This window comes from Rhinatrema bivittatum, chromosome 3 (genome assembly GCF_901001135.1).
Source record: "Rhinatrema bivittatum chromosome 3, aRhiBiv1.1, whole genome shotgun sequence".
Lineage (NCBI taxonomy): Eukaryota > Metazoa > Chordata > Amphibia > Gymnophiona > Rhinatrematidae > Rhinatrema > Rhinatrema bivittatum.
Genome location: NC_042617.1, coordinates 471048716 through 471070651, shown reverse-complemented (window position 1 = coordinate 471070651; position 21936 = coordinate 471048716). Strand labels below are relative to the sequence as shown.

The 21936-nt window shown below is 44.8% G+C and overlaps 1 protein-coding gene across 2 annotated transcripts in view; it reads left to right on the top strand.

Annotated features, from left to right (window-relative positions):
- The window catches only part of WDR35 (WD repeat domain 35), a 333796-nt gene that overhangs the window by 176872 nt on the left and 134988 nt on the right, over positions 1-21936 (top strand). For both annotated transcript variants that reach the window (XM_029595967.1, XM_029595968.1), the window contains 2 exons: positions 5528-5581; positions 12656-12765. In XM_029595967.1, the coding sequence (XP_029451827.1) occupies positions 5528-5581; positions 12656-12765 (164 nt within the window). The remainder of the gene's footprint in view (positions 1-5527; positions 5582-12655; positions 12766-21936) is intronic.

Sequence of the window (21936 nt, the reverse complement as noted above, 5' to 3'; positions counted from 1 at the left end):
TGTAAGGTTCTTGATGCCTTAGCCAGTGTGTATGGTAATGCTTGGAACTGGAAGTAGTCTTTTAAGAAAGCAACATTTAAAAACATCCGATGGATCCCTCAGATGGGGATATGAAGATAGGATTCTGTTAAACCCAAGTAGGTCAGAAACTCTCCTACTTTACTGCCACCATGACTGATCTCAGAGTTTCCATTCAGAAAGGGGGAACTCTCAGCACTCTGTTGATCTGCTTCATATCTTAGAGGTGCAGAAGGTGTCTTCCTTATTTGGAGACCATAAAGTAAAGGGTCCCTCATCTATGGTTCATTAAAAACCAGTGATAAATAATAAAGCACTTTTATTCTCTATTCAGAAATTAATAAATTATGAAGAAATTATGAAGAAAAATACCATAACATCTTATACATTTAATAAATATGAAATTAATGAATATGACTACATTTCCCACCTATGTTGCTTTATAAATTGATATAAACTCATGTATTCCTTACTTTTTTAAATCTGTAAGACACCAAAACAAGCTCTTATTTCCCAATGATATTATCCATATGGAATCACTTAAGCAAAATGATCTAAGAAGGATAATAGAGAAGCACAGAAGAACTATTATTTTTAAGATTTGCAATGTGATCTACCATTCTATTCAGACAGATATACCTGGTGTGAAATAAAGTATTAGTTGCATTTTAAAGGTATTACAGTATTGATTCTTTAATCAAAGATTCTTAGCAAAAACCTAAATTCTAATTGGTACCTGTTGTTCAAATTTTGATTTATAAAGGTAAGGGAAATTAAAATTAAGTATGAACTAAAAATTAAAGAGACACAAAAATAGAAAATACTGCCCTATGTTCAAAAAAAGCTCATTTTTTATTCATTTCTTTTTTTACTCAGTAATTTCCTCCTGCTGCTATCGATATCCAGCTGAAAGTGGTACTATCTCAGATAACCTCTGTTTCCACTCTAAGTCTCTCATTTAAATATTTCTTCCCCATCAAAGTTTAGGCTTGAGACTTGAGGGTTGTGTTGATTCATCATTTTCATTACGCTCCCATATTAATGCTTTGTTTCAAACATTGTACTTCAATCTGCGTCTTTTTCACTCTTTGAAGCTTCTTCTTGGTTATTTAGATTTCTGCGAAGTCACTTAATCAGTAGTTCTTTTCCTCCTTGATTATTGCAATGCATTATATTTAGACCTACCGTACTCACACCTAAGGGCCTTACAGTTGGTCCAAAACTCTGTCACAGGTTTGATTGATCTCTGGCTCCTCATTGTAGGAACATATTTCATCTGTTCTTACCAATCTTCATTGACTACCTGTTGTGTGGCATGTGAAATTTAAAGTCCTTTATTTTTTAAAGCTTTGCATGATCCTGCTCCACCTTCAATCATCTTTGCAGTTCAATGATTCCATCTTGTATGCTCTCTCGTTCTTTCTCCAAACATCTGCTGGAGATCTCGTCTTTAAAAAATGCTTGTCTGGCAAAGTCTAATGCACAACTTTTCTGTATAGTAGGCTTTGACTTACAGAATGATTTACATAAAGAGATCAGAGCAGAAAATGACCTTCATTTCAAAAAATGTCTTAAATCTCATATTTTTACTCTTACCTTTTCTATCTGATTCCTTGCATCTCTTGCAAGGCAATTTTTTAAACCTCTCAGTGTAGCCTGAGCATTGATATTGTGTTGTTCTTTGTTACCCTCTGTTTATTTTATACCTACATATGTTTAATTTTGATTGTTATTGTTTTTGTATTAATATTGTGTATGATTTATTATGTATGTAAATTTTAAACCGCTGAGATTTGTGGATCAGTGGTATATAAATTGTTTCAAATAAATAAAAATAGATCAATCTGATGGAGATAGTCCAGGGTGGGCTAGACCACTGCCTTCTTCCAAAGGGAGCATCAGGAGGACACCATAAAGGCATCTGTAATACAACAGTAATATTCCAAGGCATATCCATCTTTCTTGATGTCCAAGACCCACTGGTCTGAAGCAATCTGGACGCACATCTGGTAAAAAGAAGCTAGATGGTAGTCTATCAGAATTTTCAGAGAATGGATTCCCCAACCTCTATTGGTTGCTATGGGTGCAACTGGCACCATTTATATTTCTGTCTCTGCTACATTTTCTGCCACTCTGAAAAGACTCATCCCTAATAAAGAGACGGTTTCGTTGAGTTGCAGAAGCTCTCCCAGGGTGATAATGTTTGGTATCCTGCTGGAGAAGCATGGTAAGATCTCCTAGGCATATCCTTTAGAAGCCTGGGGAATTTAGGCTGTCAGGTTCTTAACAAACGTTTCCAAAGGCATGCCTTGCTAAGCTTCCTTTAAAGGAAGCTTGTAAGTCAAATCAGCCATCCAGACCCTCAGTCAGAGTAAGCAGTGAACTTCCACCATCATAGCTCATTGCCATCCTGAGTCAGACCGAGGGTCCATCAAGCCTAGTATCCTGTTTACAATAGTGCCCAATCCAGGTCACAAGTACCTGGCAAGATCCCAAACAGTAGATATTGTAGATCCCATGCAGATAATGCCCAGGGATAAGTAGTAGCTTTTCTCATATCTATCTGGTTAATAACATTTTATGGACTTCTCCAGGAACTTGTCTAAACCTTTTTTAACCCAGCTATGCTAACTGTCCTTTCCATATAGCGCACTCACTGCTGGTAAAATCCAACAGTACCTCCTGGAAATTTGTGCAGAATATGCTAAAACTATCCTGGGAGTGCTCTCCATTTCTTCCACTTGATTTTCCACCAGGAGATATGCATGATTTCTTTTTAAAATTACAAGACAAGCAAAGCTTTTATAAAGTTTTTTATTGATAATGCAACACACAAGGTAGATTCCTTTTGTTGCGCTCGTGGATGGACCCCTGGCCTGAGGCAATGCGGGAACCGACCACAGGGGGCGGAGCACGAGAGGAGACAGAGGCAGTGTTGATCTTCACCACTGGAAGCCCACGGTCCCCCCGGGAGGAGCCCCGTAGGGACCCGGGCCGCTAGGACTTAGGTGGGCCTCGCAGGGTCTCCTGGGAGTGTCAGAGACCGGCATGCCCACAGGAGCAAGAAGAGCGCTATCGGGTTCGAGGCTGGGAACAGGTTGGAGATAGGCGAACCAGAAGAGCATTGGTGATAACAAGGCTAGGGACAGAGCCAGAATCAAGCAAGGTCAGACGGGCAAGTTCAAAGTCCCGGAATCAGTCCAAGGAGAGGTCAACGAAGCAAGGGTCAAGATCCAGAGGTCAAACAGAGTCAAGGACAGGCTGAGGTTGTAGGCAGGCAGCAAGCAGGCAAACGAATCAGGAATAAGCTGTGGTCTTTGGCAGGCGGCAGGCAGGCAGGCGAGTCAGGAACAGGCTGTGGTCTTTGGCAGGAGGCAGGCAGGCAGGCGAATCAGGAACAGGCTGTGGTCTTTGGCAGGCAGCAGGCAGGCAGACGAGTCAGGAACAGGCTGTGGTCTTTGGCAGGAGGCAGGCAGATGAGTCAGGACAGGCTGTGGTCTTTGGCAGGCGGCAGGCCGGCAGACGAGTCAGGAACAGACTGTGGTCTTTGGCAGGCGGCAGGCAAGCAGAAAGGCAGTCCGAGGTAAGAACGGGAAGACGAACAATGCAGACAGGAACAAAAAGGACAGGAAGGCAGGTACTAGCTGGAACGGAACTGGAACAGAAGAATCCTGGAACGAGACTAGGAACAGGCAAACCGATACGAGCAGGAACAAACCGACCCGATTGCCAAGGCAAGGAAGAGAGGCCAGGGACTTCCTTTTAACATCCTTTTCAATCAGGGTGCGCCGTGGAACTAGGACCCGCCCTCAAACCCATATCAGGGCGGCTGGTCCACGCACGTGTAGGGGCGTGGCTGACTGTTGAGACGCCGAGGCCCGGCGTGGGGCCTGGCGTGAGAGTGAAGGCCCGGCGACCACTGCCGCGGGACGCTGGGGCCTAGCCGGGCTTGCGAGGACCGCGAGGGAGACGGGACTGGAACCACCTGGTTGTCCCCGAAGGTGAGCGGTCCCGCGGTCCCCTTTGCCCATGTGGTTGTCCCCGAAGGTGAGCGGTCCCCCTTTGCCCATGTGGTTTTGCATATTCTGCTACAAAATAAGGATATTTTTCACTATTTCCAGTTAAATAATTATATAAACAGAATCTTTGGTAAGAAGGGGGTGCAATATACTTCTGGTCCATTTCAAAGACTATGCCATCTTTATTAATGTTGTATAAATACTTACATTCTATATCAGGTTATCATATCATAATTTCTCTTGCAGATATTTGGAGTAAAGATTTGATGATTGAGTTCACAAAGGATGATTTGTATGCTTGTTCTTCGAAAACTGCTGCAATATATGCTACTTTTACATATGTAAATCCTTTAGATAATTACCCCCTAAGTGTTTATCTTAGATATCCAGAGATCCTGAGGAGCTGCAGATGCCTAGCCACAAGTTGGCTCAGAACAGTGCTATTTTTGTAGTGGCCACATGCTATTTAGCCATTGAGGATAACTTTTAATATGTAAAGTAAATCATTTAGGGGTCAATTTTAAAACCCGTGTGCACATGGACGCGGTTATTTTATATAACATGTGCATGTCAGCACGCACATGTTATAAAATACGATGCCCGCTCGCACATGCGTGCCGGATTTTAATGTTTGTGAGTGCATGTGTGGGCAGGTTGGGACTTGCGTGCGCGGCGGGGGGGGGGATTTTAAAAACAATCACTTGGCAATGCGAGTAGGCCTTCCCTAGTTCCCTTTACCCCTAACTACCCTTTCTACTTTTTCCCCTTTCCTCCCCGACCCCTAAACCCTTCCTAGCTAGTCTAATTATTTTTGTTTTAATACTTACTGCTCCTTTGGAGCAGAAGTAACTCAGACAGCACGCACTTTCCCGGGATAGGGCCTAATGGATGCTGTCCCGGTCGGCCCCCTCCCCGCCCAGACATCACCCCCCGGCTTACTCTTTTTCGCTGGCCCGGTACTTCTGCGTGTACTGGGAGATACCCTTGACAGGACCATTTCTAAAATGGGCTTGGCGTGCACATGACCCAGCCACGTGCGTATCCTCTGGAAAATTCGTCCGTTAGTGCATTGCACAATAAATAACATTTTAACCTGCCTGTTAATTTTAGCTCGCACATGTTAAAAAGCAATTTAGCACAAATTTTAGTGCATAAACCCTGCAATGCTGTGGTTAGTGAAACTGTGGTTAGCATTTTGTGATGCTAAGTGAAATGCTTGTTTGTGATTCTCAGTCTTCTTGCCTTTATCTCTTCAGAATGGAGAAGAAAAGAGCAGATAAGCCAAGAATTGATCTTCTGGTGAAACCTATTGTATGACCAGTTATGGGATGGGCATCCTGCATACCCATTTATGTACTTGATTTGGGAGATAATGGGGAAGAGACCAAAAGTCTAATGTTTCCTTGATAGAAAATTTACATAGGAAAATAAGGTGAAGAGAAATTAACTTTGATTCTCTGACACACCACACATTATTGTCTGTATTTTAGGTAACAAAAGATCCTATCTGTTGCATAACAGCATCTGATAAGACTCTTATTGTGGTAAGTAATAAAGAGCTTCATTCATTTGTAAATTATCCTTGTTTCAAGTAGTGTTGATTTAGAAAAGGATCATGTATTTTCTTGTTACTAAATAAAGATGTTATAAATGATAAAATGCCCCTTTGAAATTGTGAGGTCAGTTTTCAAAGGCTGAGAAAAGCCAAGATTTGAATATTTCCCTCTGCAGAGTAGATAAATTACTGTCCACAGAAAATGTATCTGGATAAAAAGAGTCAACACTGGAGTTGTTCTGGGGGCAGAACATAACTTTAGCCAGCTTGTATAGAAATTGAGCACTGTCTGGCTAAAGTTACTACATTCCTATCTGGTCAGAAAGATATCTCTCCTGAAGTTATCCAGGTATATTCACCAGTAGACATATATAAGCCCAATGAATATTTATTTATTTAAGAGCTTTTATATACCGGCATTCGTGGAAACATCATATCGGTTTACAAGGAACATTAACGCAATACATGGAACATTGAGTGTGGGAACTTGGAGGAAGTCAACAAAACATGATAACAGGGAAATATACAGTTATAATACAATTAGACAAGAGTGATAATAGGGCAGATACAATGTAGAATAATTGTTAAATAAGATATGAAGGAAGATATAATATAGGATAAATAGGGTAATTAACATGAGGCAGAAAAATATGTATTATACAAAACAAGGATCAAAAATATTAATGCAGGTATTGAAAAGAAAGTTAAGGTGGGGGTCTAGGGAGGTTTTGATACCAGGGGTAAATTTAAAATAGGGGGGAGCGGGGGTTGGTTCTAGGTAGGGGGAAGAAGGGGAAAGATATAAGATAGGTTAGGAGGGGTTGGAACAGGGTGTAGAGGAGGAATAGAGCACTATTTGGGGAATGCCTGTTTAAATATCTGGATAAAGTTACTTTCATCAGCTCTATGAATAATCAGCCTCAGTAATACTACATTTGTTTTGAAAGGAACATTTGTTTATTATAATTTGCTTGTAGATTATCATTCATTAATGTATTATTAGGTCAATTTTCAAAGTTGTTGACTCAGGTATAAAGCATTTTCTCCATGGCCAAGCACAAACGGGTGACATCATCCAAGGATGTTGACATGAAACATGCTTTTTCAGAGACCAGAAAGATTGAGAAGGGTTTTTGTGCATGAATCTCCTCAGTCTCTTTTTTACCACTGACGTGAAAGGACATAAACCTTGTACTCTCTTCATGCCACTCTTCAAATTTTTTTAGGATACAGTATCATATTTTCATATTTTTCTCTTTTACTGTTATTTTTATTTTGCTTTTCTTGTAAGTCTAAAAAAATAATTCCTTAGTTCAAGTTTCTTTTAGCTAACAGCTGAGTTTGATTTAGCTTCCTCTTTTTTTTCCTTGTTGACTGAAAAAGCAGACTTCTAAAGATATCTAAAATGTAATTTTAAAATGTCTGTTAAGGACCTAGAATGAATGCTGCCTATGCTGCCTTGGCCCTTTGCATGATGTTACAAATTACGCTGCTTGTGGCTGCATTTCTCCTCGGGCTTTAAAGTATAAGGAACTGAAACTCCAAAATTACTTGAAGTCTCCACCAACCTCATCAGGATCTTCCAGCAAAAGACCAACACCTAAGTCAGGCAGCTCAGAGTCCTTTCGTGCTGAGTGCAGTGACACCTCCAAGTAGGGTTGCCAACTGGCTCCAGATTTTCAGGACAGGTTGATCCAGTCCTGGTTTTACTCCCCTGCATGCAGGTACTTATAGTCTTGATTTTGTTAGGGAATGCAATAGGTAAATCAGAATAAGTTCCAGCATGCATACTTCCAAGTCTTACAGTAGACACATTAGAGGTGAGAATAAATTATCTTTAGCGCCAAAACATATTAGTGCTGACTCAAAGAGGGCCTGTGCCAGAACCACTGTCAGAGAAGAGGATAACAGCATCTGGTGCTGAAGCCTGCTTGTCATCATCAACCAGCAAAACCTTCTTGGTGCACATCTTGTCGGTGCTGTCTCCTCTTGGCACTGAAACCGCCCCTGCAGCCATTAAATATCAAGGGCAAAGCAGCATAGAAATTGGTGGCTTCTTTCTCTGTGCAGAAACCTTCTCGGTGCAGCTACCTAGCAAAGGTTTGTTACCTTCAGTGACCCTATTGACCTCTAAACGCAGAGAATCTGAATTAACCGTGGGCCATATATTAGTGTCTGATTCCCAGAAAAATGTGCCAGTCTTAATTCCAGAGTCAGATAGCTCAACAACAGGAGTTCCTCCTAGCGCTGAAAATCTTCCCTTTGTTCAAAAGATGTGGTTAATTTTTATCCAAAATATCTTCCCAATATTCTGGACCTCTTGCATGCAGCATTGCCTCTTTTTTCTCCTCTTGAGCTTCTTCCTTTGAATCCTTCCAGCTTCTGTTTTATCCCTAGGCTGAGTGAGACAAGGAGAGTGTACACTGGGAACATGAGCATTGGAAGAGCTCTGTCAGCCACATGCAGTAGCCATGGTAACTGAGCTGGCTGCCTGCATCACACTGAGTTCTCCCTGATCGTGTACTTGTATATAGAGGGAGGTGATTCATTGTGACAGATTCATTTATTTATTTATTTATTTATTTATTTATTTTTAATTTTTATATACCGAAGTTCTTGTGAGAACCACAAATCACTCCGGTTTACATAAAACGATGAACTGCCCAGAGGAGAAAGGGGCTTTACATGGAACCATAGAACAGATGGAACAATATAACCGAATTCATGTGTCCCTCTGTCCACTTTTTCTCTCTTTTTTAAAATTTGGAAGAGACTGGTGGGACTTTCAGTGCTTTCCTAGCTCTTCTTTTGACTATGAGTCTTCTCCATGTCCACACTCTCTGCTGCATGAGATTAGTATGCCACACAACATTTTTGTTAATGCAGGTGTGCTTTGGGCTTGAATAGGTTTCTGATATATTTCTCTGACATTCTGCATATTCTCCAGTGGTGGATTTCTTTCAGAACTACCAGCATAAAAATGATTAGCCATCCATTGGATCATGGTGTTGTGGGTACAATGTTCCATCCTGTTTATCATGTAAAATAAGATTTTAAAAAATCGCCAGAGCCCTTTATTTACATTTTTCACAGGACAAGCAGGATGGTAGTCCTCACATATGGGGGTGACGTCAGTGGACGGAGCCCTGTCACTGAAAACCTTTCTGTCAAAGTTTCTATAAAGCTTTGACTGACACTGGCACACTGAGTGCACTGAGCATGCTCAGCCTGCAATTATCCCTGTGACCACAGGTGTCTCTCCTCAGTCTTCTTTTTTCCGCGCTGCAGTTAGCATCGCGGTCAGGAGCTCTGAGAGAAATTCTCACATTTCCTCACGGAAACACTTGAAGTTTTACTTCACAAACACTTTTTCCCTGCATGGGTCTCCCTTCATGTACATTTAATCGACGCTTGGTGAGTACTATGCCATGTTTTTCAGTTGGTTCCTGTCACCTCACTAACAGTTTCCCAGGCCTATCAACCGAATTGCGGCCTTCCCTCACCCTGTCTTTTCATCCTTACGGGCCGATTCAGTAAAGTCCGCGGGAGAGTGGACGAACACCTGCTCTCCCAGCGCGCGCAATTCTGTATTTAAATTAGGTGGTGCGGTAGAAATGGGCAAAAGGAGGCGCTAGGGACACTAGCACGTCCCTAGCGCCTCCTTTTGACCCAGAGCGGCGGCTGTCAGCGGGTTTGACAGCCGACGCTCAGTTTTGCCGGCATCGGTTCTCGAGCCCGCTGACAGCCACGGGCTCGGAAACCGGACGCCGGCAAAATTGAGCGTCTGGTTTTCGGCCCGACAGCCGCTGGCTCATTTAAAAAAATTTTTTTTTTTTTTTTACTCTTCGGGACCTCCAACTTAATATCGCCATGATATTAAGTCAGAGGGTGCACAGAAAAGCAGTTTTTACTGCTTTTCTGTGCACTTTCCCAGTGCCGGTAGAAACTAGCGCCTACCTTCAGGTAGGCGCTAATTTCTTAAAGTAAAATGTGCGGCTTGGCTGCACATTTTACTTTCTGTATCATTTGGGCATACCTAATAGGTATTAGGTGCCGCGGGTTGGACGCGCGTTTTTTGCCTCTTACTGAATAACGGGTAAGGGAAAACGCGCGTCCAAGGGCAGGTTAACAGTGCGCTCTGTTGGAGCACACTGTACTGTATCGGCCTGTGAGTTAGCCCCACAAAGTCTGCGAGTGTCCTCTTGCAATCCTCCTCCTGCTTATTAGGGCTAGTGGGATAGGGACATCCACGGTTACCGTTGCCTCAGGATCGCTGTCGAATCCATGCCTCCATCGATTCCCTCGGTACCCTCGTGTGGTCGATGCCCCCATCGATACCGTCAGTACCTCTATCCATGCCGTCCTGCCTGCATCGATGCCATCGATGCCCCCCCTCGGTCCATCGATGCCCCTCGGTCCATCGATGCCATCGATCCCCGCATCAATTTTGTCAATGCTATTGTCATGACACTGATCTCTCCATGAATTTCATCGATGCCCAGCTCGATTCCATCGATGCCCTCGATGTCTGGGCTGATGCCTTCGATGTCCAGGTTGGTGCCCGAGTCGATGTCATCGATGTCCATGTCGATTCCATCGATGCCATCGATGTCCATGTCGATTCCATCGATGCCATCGATGCCAAGGTCGATTCCATCGATGCCAGGGTTGATGCCATTGATGCCCGTGTCGATGCCATCGATGGCTGTGTCAGTTTCATCCATGCCATCGATGGCCGTGCCCATTCCATCAATGCCATCAACTCCCACGCCGTTCCCTTCAGTGCCGTCGATGCCCACATCATTTCCACTGGTGCCATTGGCGCCCGTGTCGTTTCCACCAGTGCCACATCGATTCCATCGATACCTACGCCAATGCCGTCATGGCTTCCGTCAATGTTATCGTTGCTCTGCCCGGGCCATCGATGTTTACATCGATACCCTTGAGGCCGCTTTCAATGCTGCCATCGATATCGTTAGTACTGACATAGCACATAAACGCAATGCCCTTGACTAAACACAATGCTCCATACTTTCGGTTCTTAACTAAAGTCCCGTATCATCCTACGGCACTACATAGTGCCAGGAGCAGTGCAGGCATGCTGACAGTCCTTCACCACTTGCCATCGAAGACAGTGAGGGCATCTACCTCGGCGCTGGGGAAAGACCGGGCCGAGCACTGTGGCAATCATCGTTACCAGCACAGTGACCATCTGCCAGCTACGCAATCCACGACATCGGTGCTATCCTACTTGGTGCTGGAGAATGACCGGGCCAAACAGTATCGCTACTGCCATCGCCACTGTTCCACACAGTGGTGGCAGTCCTTGGTGCTGGAGAATGACCGGGCCGAGCTCCGAGGGATTCGGCACTGGCGTCAGGGTACATTGAGCCAGTTGCGAAGCGGGCTCGGGTTCATGAGTCATGTGCTCCTCTGCTCCCGAGGCGCCGAGGCATTCCCCACCGACATCAGTGCGGGGTTCTGAGCCACCACAAAATAATGTGGAAGCGCCAGACATGCCTAGCCTGTCTCCTCTGTAGCTGCGCTACCATACCAGATTACAGAGTTGAGTCGAACGTTACGTCCTTCAGGCTGTCCTTGATGCCTCCCGAAATCCACGGAGCCATCGAGATTCACTGACTTGTCCTGCGATCCACCACGAAGGTCATTAAGTTCTCTAATCCCGCTTCAGCTACAATCCCATCGAGACCTGGTCACTAAATTGGACCACATGGTTTCATAAGGTAACCACACTCTGTTAGGGCCGTGCCAACCTCAGTAGCTCACCTACGGTCGGTGCCGCTTGTTGATATTTGTAAGGCTGCGACCTGGAGCTCTCTCCATACCTTCGCAGCCTATTATTGCTTAGGTAAGACTGGCCGGCAAGCTTCCGTGTTTGGCCAGTCCGTTTTACTCAACTTCTTTTTAGTTTAACTACCCAACATCCTTCCACCAACCCGTTAAGGGTTTCAGGATGCCCTCCTTACCAAATTCCACCCCCGTCGTTGCGCCTGTTGCACGTCTTTGGGTGCATTTGGTGCACTGCTCGGGCATCCTCAGCTTGGTACTCACCCATATGTGAGGACTACCATCCTGCTTGTCCTGTGAGAAAGCAGAGTTGCTTACCTGTAACAGGTGTTCTCACAGGACAGCAGGATGTTAGTCCTCACGAAACCCACCCGGCACCCGCGGAGTTGGGTCTGCGTACATTTTATTATTTTATTTTTCGCTTGCACTTTTTGCTATAAGACGAGACTGAGGGGAGTCACCTGTGGTCACAGGGATAATTGCAGGCTGAGCATGCTCAGTGCACTCAGTGTGCCAGTGTCAGTCAAAGCTTTATAGAAACTTTGACAGAAAAGTTTTCCGTGTCAGTGCTCCGTCCACTGACATCACCAACATATGTTGGTGATGTCATCCTTATTTACATTGTACACTTGTATATAATTATCCTTACCAACATCCTTATTTACATTGTACACTTGTATATAATTATCCTCCTCTATCTCTTTTATTTCTTATAATCCCAGTTCATGATCCCTTGTTAATTGTAACTGCTTCTCTTCTCCACGTTTAGTTATGTTTTTGGTTATATTTCTGCACCCCTGTTTTCTGTAAACCGACATGATGAGAACGAGTTCTTGAATGCCGGTATAAAAAAACCTTAAATAAATAAATAAATATGTGAGGACTAATATCCTGCTGTCCTGTGAGAACACCTGTTACAGGTAAGCAACTCTGCTTTATATTCATTTCTTATTTGCATATCCAAATATATATGTCTAAGGATGATTACAGTAGCAAACACTTTACTTCTGTTTCTGAGGAAATGTGATATCGTATAAAAGAGTCACATTTTAATACTAAATAAATGAAGGGTGTTAAGAGAATCTGCAGACAGATATTTAATGTTGTGATACTGAAGTTTCTCCTATATTGTGCTGCATTGAGCAAATTCTGTGCTTAGGGCAGTGTTTAAAGGACAACTTGCTACAGAGTTTAATATAATAAAAATACAAATATTTAAATTGCCTAGATAAACAAACTGACTTTACTCCCACAGGGTCGTGAATCTGGCACCATTCAGAAATACAGTCTTCCAAACTTTTGTTTAGCCCAGAAGTATGTCCTAAACTGTAGGGCCTATCAGATGTCTTTGAATTGCAACTCCAGGTAAGATAGAGGTTGGGGTTTAACATAGATACTTGGACATCAAATGATTATAAGGAGAGCTGGTTTGAACCTAATATTTCATTACACTTCTGGTTAAAATACATTTTTCTTTCTTGAGTTTTGTCTGTCAAGTAAAATATGGAATTTTATCTTCCTAATGGCAAATAAGCAGGATGTAAAACATTTTGGGGCGGATTTTCAAAGGCTTACGCGCGTAACCCCGAAAACCCGCTCCTGCGTGCGCCAAGCCTATTTTGCAAGCCCCGGGACGCGTGTATGTCCTGGGGCTTGAAAAAATGGGCGGGGCAGGACCGAGGCCTCCGGCACAGCAGTCGTGCTGGGGGCTCACACGCCGGCACTTGGCCGGCGCGTGCAACCTACACCTGCCCAGAGGCAGGCGCAATTTCGCCAACAAAGGTATGGGGGGGGGGGTTTAGATAGGGCTGGGGGGCGGGTTAGGGAGGGGAAGGTGGGGGGGGCGGAAGGAAAGTTCCCTCCAAGGCCGCTCCAATTTCGGAGTGGCCTCGGAGGGAACAGGGAAAGCCATCGGGGCTCCCCTAGGACTCGGTGCGCGCAAGGTGCACAAGTGTGCACCCCCTTGTGTGCGCCGACCCCGAATTTTATAACATGTGCGCGGGGTGGCTGACAAAATAAAAGTTAAAAGAACATGTTGTGTCCCTCACTGTCCAACGTCTCTGCTTCGCCCACCTTACCTCGTTGGCGACTCCCTTCGGGGTTGATGGAAGGCTAGCTGCTGCGGTGTCTCCAGGCCATCTTCCTCCGGTGTTCCCGGACCGGCTCAACGCTGCCGGCCGCCATGTTGACCAGATGCCTAATGGCGCACGCGGCCCGACTGTTGGCGCAAACCTCAGGGGCGTCCCCCTGAGATGACGTCACCAGCTCCAGATATTTGAAGTCTCAGTTTTTGCTAACAAGACGAGTTAGCAAGGGTTCGCTTCCTCCTGGTCGCTGCAGATGGGATTCTCTCTCTGCAAACCCAGGTACTCTGCCTCCTCGGACTTCACTAGAGGTACCCACTCCTCAGGGGCCTCGCTCTCTCTTTTTCTTTTAGGTTGCAGTCTGGAACCGGTACTCGCTCCTCGAGGGCCCACGTCCCGGACTTGCTCCTGAATACCACTTCTGCTAAGAAGTCATCGCTGCTTACAACATTAGTGAGTTTCCATCTATCTCTCAGAGCTTTCCCAGGGCCCAGGTACTCGCTCCTCGAGGGCCTAATGCATACCATCTCCTGGGTAGTGAGCTGGAAGAGCCCAGCCGGGCGCTTCCAGCTCACTACCACCACCTTTGGTGGTTTAATATATTGCTTCTAAGAAGGCTTTATGGCTGAACATCAGTGAGTCTGTATCTATCTCTCAGAGCGTTCCCTGGAACCAGGTACTCGCTCCTCGAGGGCCTAATGCATACCAACTCCTGGGCTGCCTTAAGAGACTGTTGTGTGAGTGTTACCATCAAGGACTTGTTCCTGAACGCCGCATGCTTTGCCTACTCACTTTCTTAGTTTCTCTACAGCTCAACCACCTTGGGATCGCTGTTTCAATACATGAGGGACTACAGCCCAGCTGGGCACTTCCAGCTCACTACTGCCACCTCTGGTGGTTTACTATATTGTCTAATAAAAGAACTAGTGTGTGTCTGTCTCCTACACTAAGCCTGACCAGTAGTCCCTCTCGGGATTTCCCATGAGGGCGTGGTCACCTGCCACTGGTACACCCTGGAGGAAAGGAGGAGCAGAGGTGATATGATACAGACTTTCAGATCATTGAAAGGTTTTAATGACCCAAAGATAACGACAAACCTTTTCCGTCAGAAAAAAATCAGCAGAACCAGGGGTCACGATTTAAAGCTTCAGGGAGGAAGATTCAGAACCAGTATCGGGAAGTATTTCTTCACGAAGAGGGTGGTGGATGCCTGGAATGCCTTTCCGAAGGAAGTGGTGAAGACCAGAACTGTGAAGGACTTCAAAGGGGCGTGGGATAAACACTGTGGATCTACTACCTGGAGATAATACCAATGACGGCTACTACCTGGATATAATACCAATGATGGCTATTACCTGGAGATAATACCCTTATTCAATAAACATACACACAGTTAATGCAACTCCAACATTGCTCTAAGCTTCATCGGCATGAGGTAATGTGGAAAAAAAAAAGGGTTTCCATTCACAAAAAATGAGGGGAGTAGCTTGCTGGTTACGGCGGTTACTACTCCTAACCAAATAAGCCTGATACTTCACTTTCAATGCCTATCCAGCATAGCTCTCTGCTTCAATGGCAAGGGAGAACGTCTGATACTTCACGCATATCCAGCACAGCTCTCTGCTTCAACGGCAGGGGAGAAAGTCTGATACTTCACTTTCAATGCTTCACTTTCAACGGCAAGGGATGAAGACTGATACTTCACGCATATCCAGCATAGCTCTCTGCTTCAATGGCAGGGGTAATGAAGAAAAGTGGATCTATATACAGATAACAACCAACAAGGCCTGAATTACATAGACTGGGTAAACAAGCATGGGTGTAGCTTGCTTATTGCGGCGGTTACTATCCCTAACTAATTAAGATAGATATCCACTTAGATGCAGTTCCAACACTGCTCTCTGCATTATGACGGGGGTGGAAGGGATACAGAACCAAAAGGTTACTAAGGGCCAAGAGTTAACAGATTAGTATGAGAGAGGAGAAAAAAAAATAGTGTGATGGCTTGCTGGGCAGACTGGATGGGCCGTTTGGTCTTCTTCTGCCATCATTTCTATGTTTCTATGTAAATAGTTACTAAGTGAGGAAGAAGTGGAGAAAGAAAGACTTTATAAAATTCAGCCGATAATCCGTCCATACCAGGCATCTTCCCAGATTGGAGGGAAGATATGGCAAATCAGATTTTTGAATGGATAATCAGTTTATCAAGCCTTTGCTTATCCACTGGGGAGAAAGTAGTATGTTCGAAGGGAGATAGAAAGACAGAAATAAGGGAAGAGTTATTCCGAGATTTAGTAGAATAAAGAGAGATATAGTAGTTCTGAAATTTCTGAAGGAATTCAGACTGTACAAAGTAGTGCACCAATTTTAGTTTAAGATCAATAATCCTCTGATGCTGTTTGCGGGATTGAAGATAATTAGCTAACAGTCTTCCAGATCTGTTTTGCTCTGAATAATACCTAGAATTTTGAAGAAATATAGATTTACCAGCTTGATTACTCAACAGGGTATTGTACTGATAATTTAGTTTGTATTATTTTGCCAAAAGGGAATTATCTAGGGAATGCACATGAGCCTGTTCCAATGCTGAAATCTGTTTTTCTAGCTCTGTGAGTTGAGTGAAGGTCGTTTTGCGAATATGAGCAGAATAGCTAATAATTTTACCCTGCAAAACAGCTTTGAAGGAGTCCCAAAGAATTTGTCGTGAGTCATCGTCAGTATCATTTAAAATAAAGAACTCTGTAATGAAAGCTTTTATTCTTCTAGGACAAGCAGGATGGTAGTATTCACAGATGGGTGATATCATCAGGTGGAGCCTGGCATGGAAAACTTTTGTCAAAGTTTCTAGAATCTTTGACTGGCACACTGAGCATGCCCAGCATGCCATTATCCATGCGTCCAAGCAAGGTCCCCTTTCAATCTTTCTATTTCCACGTGCAGTTGCCTTGCGGTTTTTGGAGCTCTGTTTATTTTGCCTTTTTTTTTTGTGCTTTAAATTTGCAGTTTTTCTCCTGGTCCATCATCGGGTCCCCCTTCGTGGTTGGTGTATCTCCTCGGTGCGGTACATAAATATTTTTCTCCCTTTTTCGCGGTTGATTCCCGGCATCCCACTTCTAGGTGGCTCCCGGTCATCGACTGCGCGCCAGCTGTTTTTCATGGCGTCATCCGGCTTCTGTCGGTGCCCCCAGTGCCCACAGACCATGTGCATCATGGATCCGTATGAGGTTTGCATCCTCTGCCTGGGGGCATCGCAAAACGTCCGAGGGTGTCAGCTGTGCTATCAGATGACCCCCAAGGGCCATCGTGCTCATCTCGATAAAATGGAGAAACTTTATTGTCTCAAAAATTCTGCTCCAAAAACACCCGTGTCAGAGTCATCGACACCCGGGGATTGGGGGGAGCTGCTCAATACACTCCCCCTTGCCTCACCCCTGGCGGCATCTTCTAAAGTCCAAGGGGATGGGTACCAGTCCTCCATGGTCTCACCGTTTTACATGACATCGGGATCCTCCGCCTCCTCGGCGCCAGGGAAAAGACCTGGCCGAGCACCGTGGGAGATCCTGCAAGCATTGACACCAGTCACCGTCGACATACGGTTCCAGTTCCATTGCGGTACTGGCGGCTGACTTATTGCCACCTAAGCGACCCCGTGGTACAGAGGCCCCATCCTCCGATAAACCCGAGAGTCCTAGCTGTTTCCTACTGATATCAGTGCTGGGCACTGTGCCTCCCCAGAGACCCGAGGAGGCACCGGTGACACCTCGTCCCCCTTCCTCAGTCCTGTCCTCATTGGACTTTCAGGAGGATTTGGACCACAAGGTACAGAGTGCGGTGCTTTGAGCTCTGTGGAGCGTTGAGCCGCCACCGGCCCTGATACCAGTGCTGGAACCTCCGCCATCTATCTTGGCACCCCTGCTCGAGCATCTGGTCATCCTCCTCGGTGCCTTCCCGATGCAGCCGGTGCCCGAGGGACCCTTGGTTCCTGAGCAGCCATCGATGCCCCCCCACGAGAGCAATCCCCATCATTGGGTCCTTCGAGGAGGAAGATGCATCTGGCGCCATGGTCTAGAAGCCTTGGTTCCCCAAGCCTTTGCTCAGGCCCTCTGGCCTCCGGGGAGTCTGTTGATTCCAGCATTGCCCTCGGTGCCTTTGAGGCCCTTGGAACCCAGGGCCAGGGATCTATACAGGCCTAACCCGCACAGGTCCCGCGATGGCCTCAGTGAGGAAGAAGGCCCTTATGACCCGTGGGAGTTGATTCTTTAGAATCTTCTTCTGAGATCTCGGACGACCCCCTGTCAGAGCCTTCTCTACCCGAAGAAAGGCGGACCTCTCCTTTGGGGGTTTGTCAGGGCCATGGCCGAAGCTATCTCCTTCCAGCTTCTCATGGCGGAGGATGCACATCATAAAATGTTGGAGGTCCTCTAATTTGTCAGCGCCCCTAAGGAGATAGTGGCTGTTCCCATTCATGACATCTTTAAGGATCTTCTCCTTCAGATGTGGGAACACTCGATCTCCATCTCTCTGGTGAACAGGAAGGCAGCTGCCACCTATCTAGTACAGCAAGCCTTAGGTTTGAGAGGTATCATCTCCCTCATCAGTCTATAGTTGTGGAGTCCGCCCTCAAAAAGGCCAAACGCTCCCGCACCCCTGCCTCTGCCTCTCCGGGGTGAGAACATAGGGACTTGGATGCTTTGGGTAGGAAGGTTTTTTAGGGTGCTATGCTCACCACTTTGGTCTTCTATTTGGAATGCACAGCATGTTACAGGCAATCCATTCAGCTCTTTCTTTCGATAACAACAGGCTGGGAGTTGCAGTGGGCAAACAGACTTTGTCTAATTGGCTGGCAGACTGCGTCGCCTTCTGCTATGCACAAGTCTGCCTTCAGCTTGCAGGCCGAATCAAAGCTCACTCTGTGAGGGCCATGACGACGTCAGTGGCCCACTTGTGGGAGGTTCCCATCGTGGACATTTGCCGGGCAGCAAAGTGGAGTTCTCTGCACATGTTCGCTGCCCACTACAGTTTGGACAAGTATGGGCGTCAAGACCCCGAGGAGGTGGGTCATCCTGTGTTTTGTTGCTTTATTTTTTCACTCGTATTTTTAGCTTTATTATGAGACTGAAGTGGGACCTCGCGTGGATGCGCAGATAATGGCAGTCAAAGCTTCTAGAAACTTTGACAAAGTTTTCTGTGTCGGGCTCCATCTGATAATGTCAACATCTGTGAAGACTAACATCCTGCTGTCCCAAGAGAACACCTGTTACAGGTAAGCAACTGCACTTTTTAGAGCGAAAAATTGAGTCATCCAGAAGAGGTACATTGAATTTCCAACTAGGGGCACTAGGTGTCAGCAGATCCCAATGGAGAAATAGAGAAGCCATAGCATGATCGGAGATGAGAATAAGAGAAATGGTAGATGCAAAGGTGGAAGGCACCAAAGAGCTGGATAGCAGAAAAGAATCAATACGGGAATAAGAATGATGTGGAAAAGAGAAAAATGTGTACTTTTTATCAGTGGGGTATAACAATTTCCAGGGGTCTACAAGGAGATGAGATGCGTAATAGCCGCATGAGACAGAGAAGGTCTGGCCAGACAAGTAGACTGGCAATCCATGATCAATTCCACTGGCTGGTTGAAATTGCCTCCCATTATAACAGGAAGATCACATAGGTGCATAAAAAAGCTGAGATATCGACATAGAAGGAAGAGATATCTGTACTTGGAGCATAAACATTCAGCAATAACAGTTTGGTATTATGCAAGGAAACCACTGCAGCAACCCATCTACCATCAGGAGCTGACTCTTGTTGGATAAGTTGGAGAGGTAGAGATTTGCAAATTAAAATGGCAACTCTTTTTTTTTACGCTGTGCAGGCGCAAAGAAAACTTGACCCACCCAATCTTGGCTAAGCTTGTGGGACTCACCAGAAGAAAGGTGGGTCTCCTGTAAAAAAAAAAAACAAACCCCCCCCCCTAAAAAACCAACTATATCAGGATGTAAAGATTTAAACCGACAAAACAGAATGCCAGAAGTACTATGCAATTATAGAAAAGACGCTTATGATATTATTGACCAGTAATAATAGGCTTCACCTTGTAAGCAAGATTGCTGGATGGTAAGCCTTATTTTTAATCATCGGTCAAAGTCCCAAGTCATAAATCAATTTTTTTTATATTTTCATTTGCTGTGTGTATAGTTCATGCAATTCATGTAATTCCAATAACTTAGCTTGTAAGCATCCATTACCATCCAGCAATCTTGCTTACAAGATGAAGCCTATTATGACTGGTCAATAATATCATAAGCGTCTTTTCTATAATTGCATAGTACTTCTGGCATTCTGTTTTGTCATATTTGTATTCTGCCACTGTACTTTAATCTGCTACAATTGGGTTTCACGTGAGTTATTGTTGAAAGATTTAAAGTGAATCAGAACTTTCTTGTGTTTGATGCAGTGGTTTAAACCATTAATATTTAAAGTGAACACCTTTAAATCAGCTACCATTGTGAGTGATGAATCATAAACATGACTGCAAAAGAGCAAATATATATACAATAAAGGCATAGAAAGACATGGCGTACAGTGGGTACAAGTGAAATGTGAAAAGGAAAATGGAGCTCCACAGAAAGAAGGGAAAGAAAACAGAAACATATTATGAAAAATCAAGCAACACAGAAAAAAGAGAGTGCTCTAAAGAGTTTCCAGGGAAATAGGATAATGGCTTGAAGGGGGTGGTGACGCAAGGAAAGGCCACTCAGATCTCCCATGCTGAAAAAAAAAATACATCAAAGTCTGTGCCCAAGGAAAAAGAAGGTCAAAACCAAAAAAATAGTTAAATAGTTCCATTAACTCAGAACATCTGCAGTTTGAAAACAGTGACAATTGTTCCACAAGGCCACCCAATAATCAAGACTGGTGACCTGGATCACCAGGGAAGGGAGGGTGGCCGATGAAGCAGAGGAAAAGGAGGAAAAAGAAAGGAAAAAAAGTCACCATCCTCTACCATCCATCTGAAGTCCAGTCGCAGAAATAAAAAAATATGAAAAAAAATACAGACGGTGAAGTTAGGAGACATTGCATATGGAGAATGACCCTTGCCCCATTTCTTCAGTGCTGTTTGTTTTCCAAGTACTATTTCTAGATATGGGAAATAAGAATGAAGAAAGAACATGTTTTCTCACTTTTATTCCATCTTAGCAAACATAAAGGGAAACTTGGTGGGGCAGAGGACATGTGCAGGCAGCAGTGATAAATCATGACTTTTCAAGGAAGACACTGTTCTATGTAAAGCCCCCTTATCTCTGTTGGGCAGTTTATCGTTATATGTAAACCGGAGTGATTTATAGTCTCTATAAGAACCTCGGTATATAAAAATTAAAAATAAATAAATAAATAAATAAAGTGAGAATGCTGTAAGGGGAAGCAGATGTTGAGGAAGGGGATGTAAGGGTTATTTGTGGAGCAAGGAAAATATGTGTTTTGGTGTCAGGAACAATGAGCTGTTCGCACGCATGCTATGGGGAAAAAGGTATAAAAGGTGAAATGCAAAAGATAAGAATTTGGAGAAGGTAAATTCTTTAATGGTGTGTACATTGCATTGTACTCCTTCTCCCCGAGAAGACTTACACATTTATTCATTATCGGGCCGATACAGTAAAGTGAGCTCCAGCGGAGCACACTGTTAGCCCACTTTTGGCCACGCGTTTTCCACGCGCTATTTTTACCCCTTATACAGTAAGGGGTAAAAGCGCGTCGAAAATGCATGGCTAAACCCCCCCCCCCCCCGAAACTAATAGCGCCTGCAACATGCAAATGCATGTTGATGGGCCTATTAGTTATTCCCGCACGATTCAGAAAGTAAAATGTGCAGCCAAGCCGCACATTTTACTCACAAAAATTAACTCCTGGCAAAGGCAGGCGTTAATTTCGGCCGGCACCTGGGAAGTGTACAGAAAAGCAGAAAAAACTGCTTTTTGGTACAACCTCCGACTTGTTAACATAGTGATATTAAGTCCGAGGCCCCCCAAAAAAAAAAAAATTTAAATAAAAAAATTTTAAAATCTGACTGCGGGCTATGGGTTGGAAGAAGGATGCTCAATTATGCCACTGTCCGTTTTCCAAACCCGTGGCTCTCAGCGAGTTCGAGAACCGACTCCGGTAAAATTGAGCGTCGGTTGTCAAACCCGCTGGCAGCCGCCGCTTCTGTCAAAAAGGAGGCGCTAGGGACGCACTAGTGTCCTGGCGCCTCCTTTTAACGCAGACCCTAATTTACGTACCTGGGCTTTCTGTATCGCGCGCCCAGAAGAGTGGCCTGTGCGCTCGTTGGGAGAGCGGGCACTCGCCGGCTCTCCCGTGCATTTTTCTGTATCGGCCTGTATATGATCTAGTATTTTTTTTACCTCCTTATGCCTTCTCTGCCACCATTAAGGCACGGGAAAAGAACTAGTGGGGA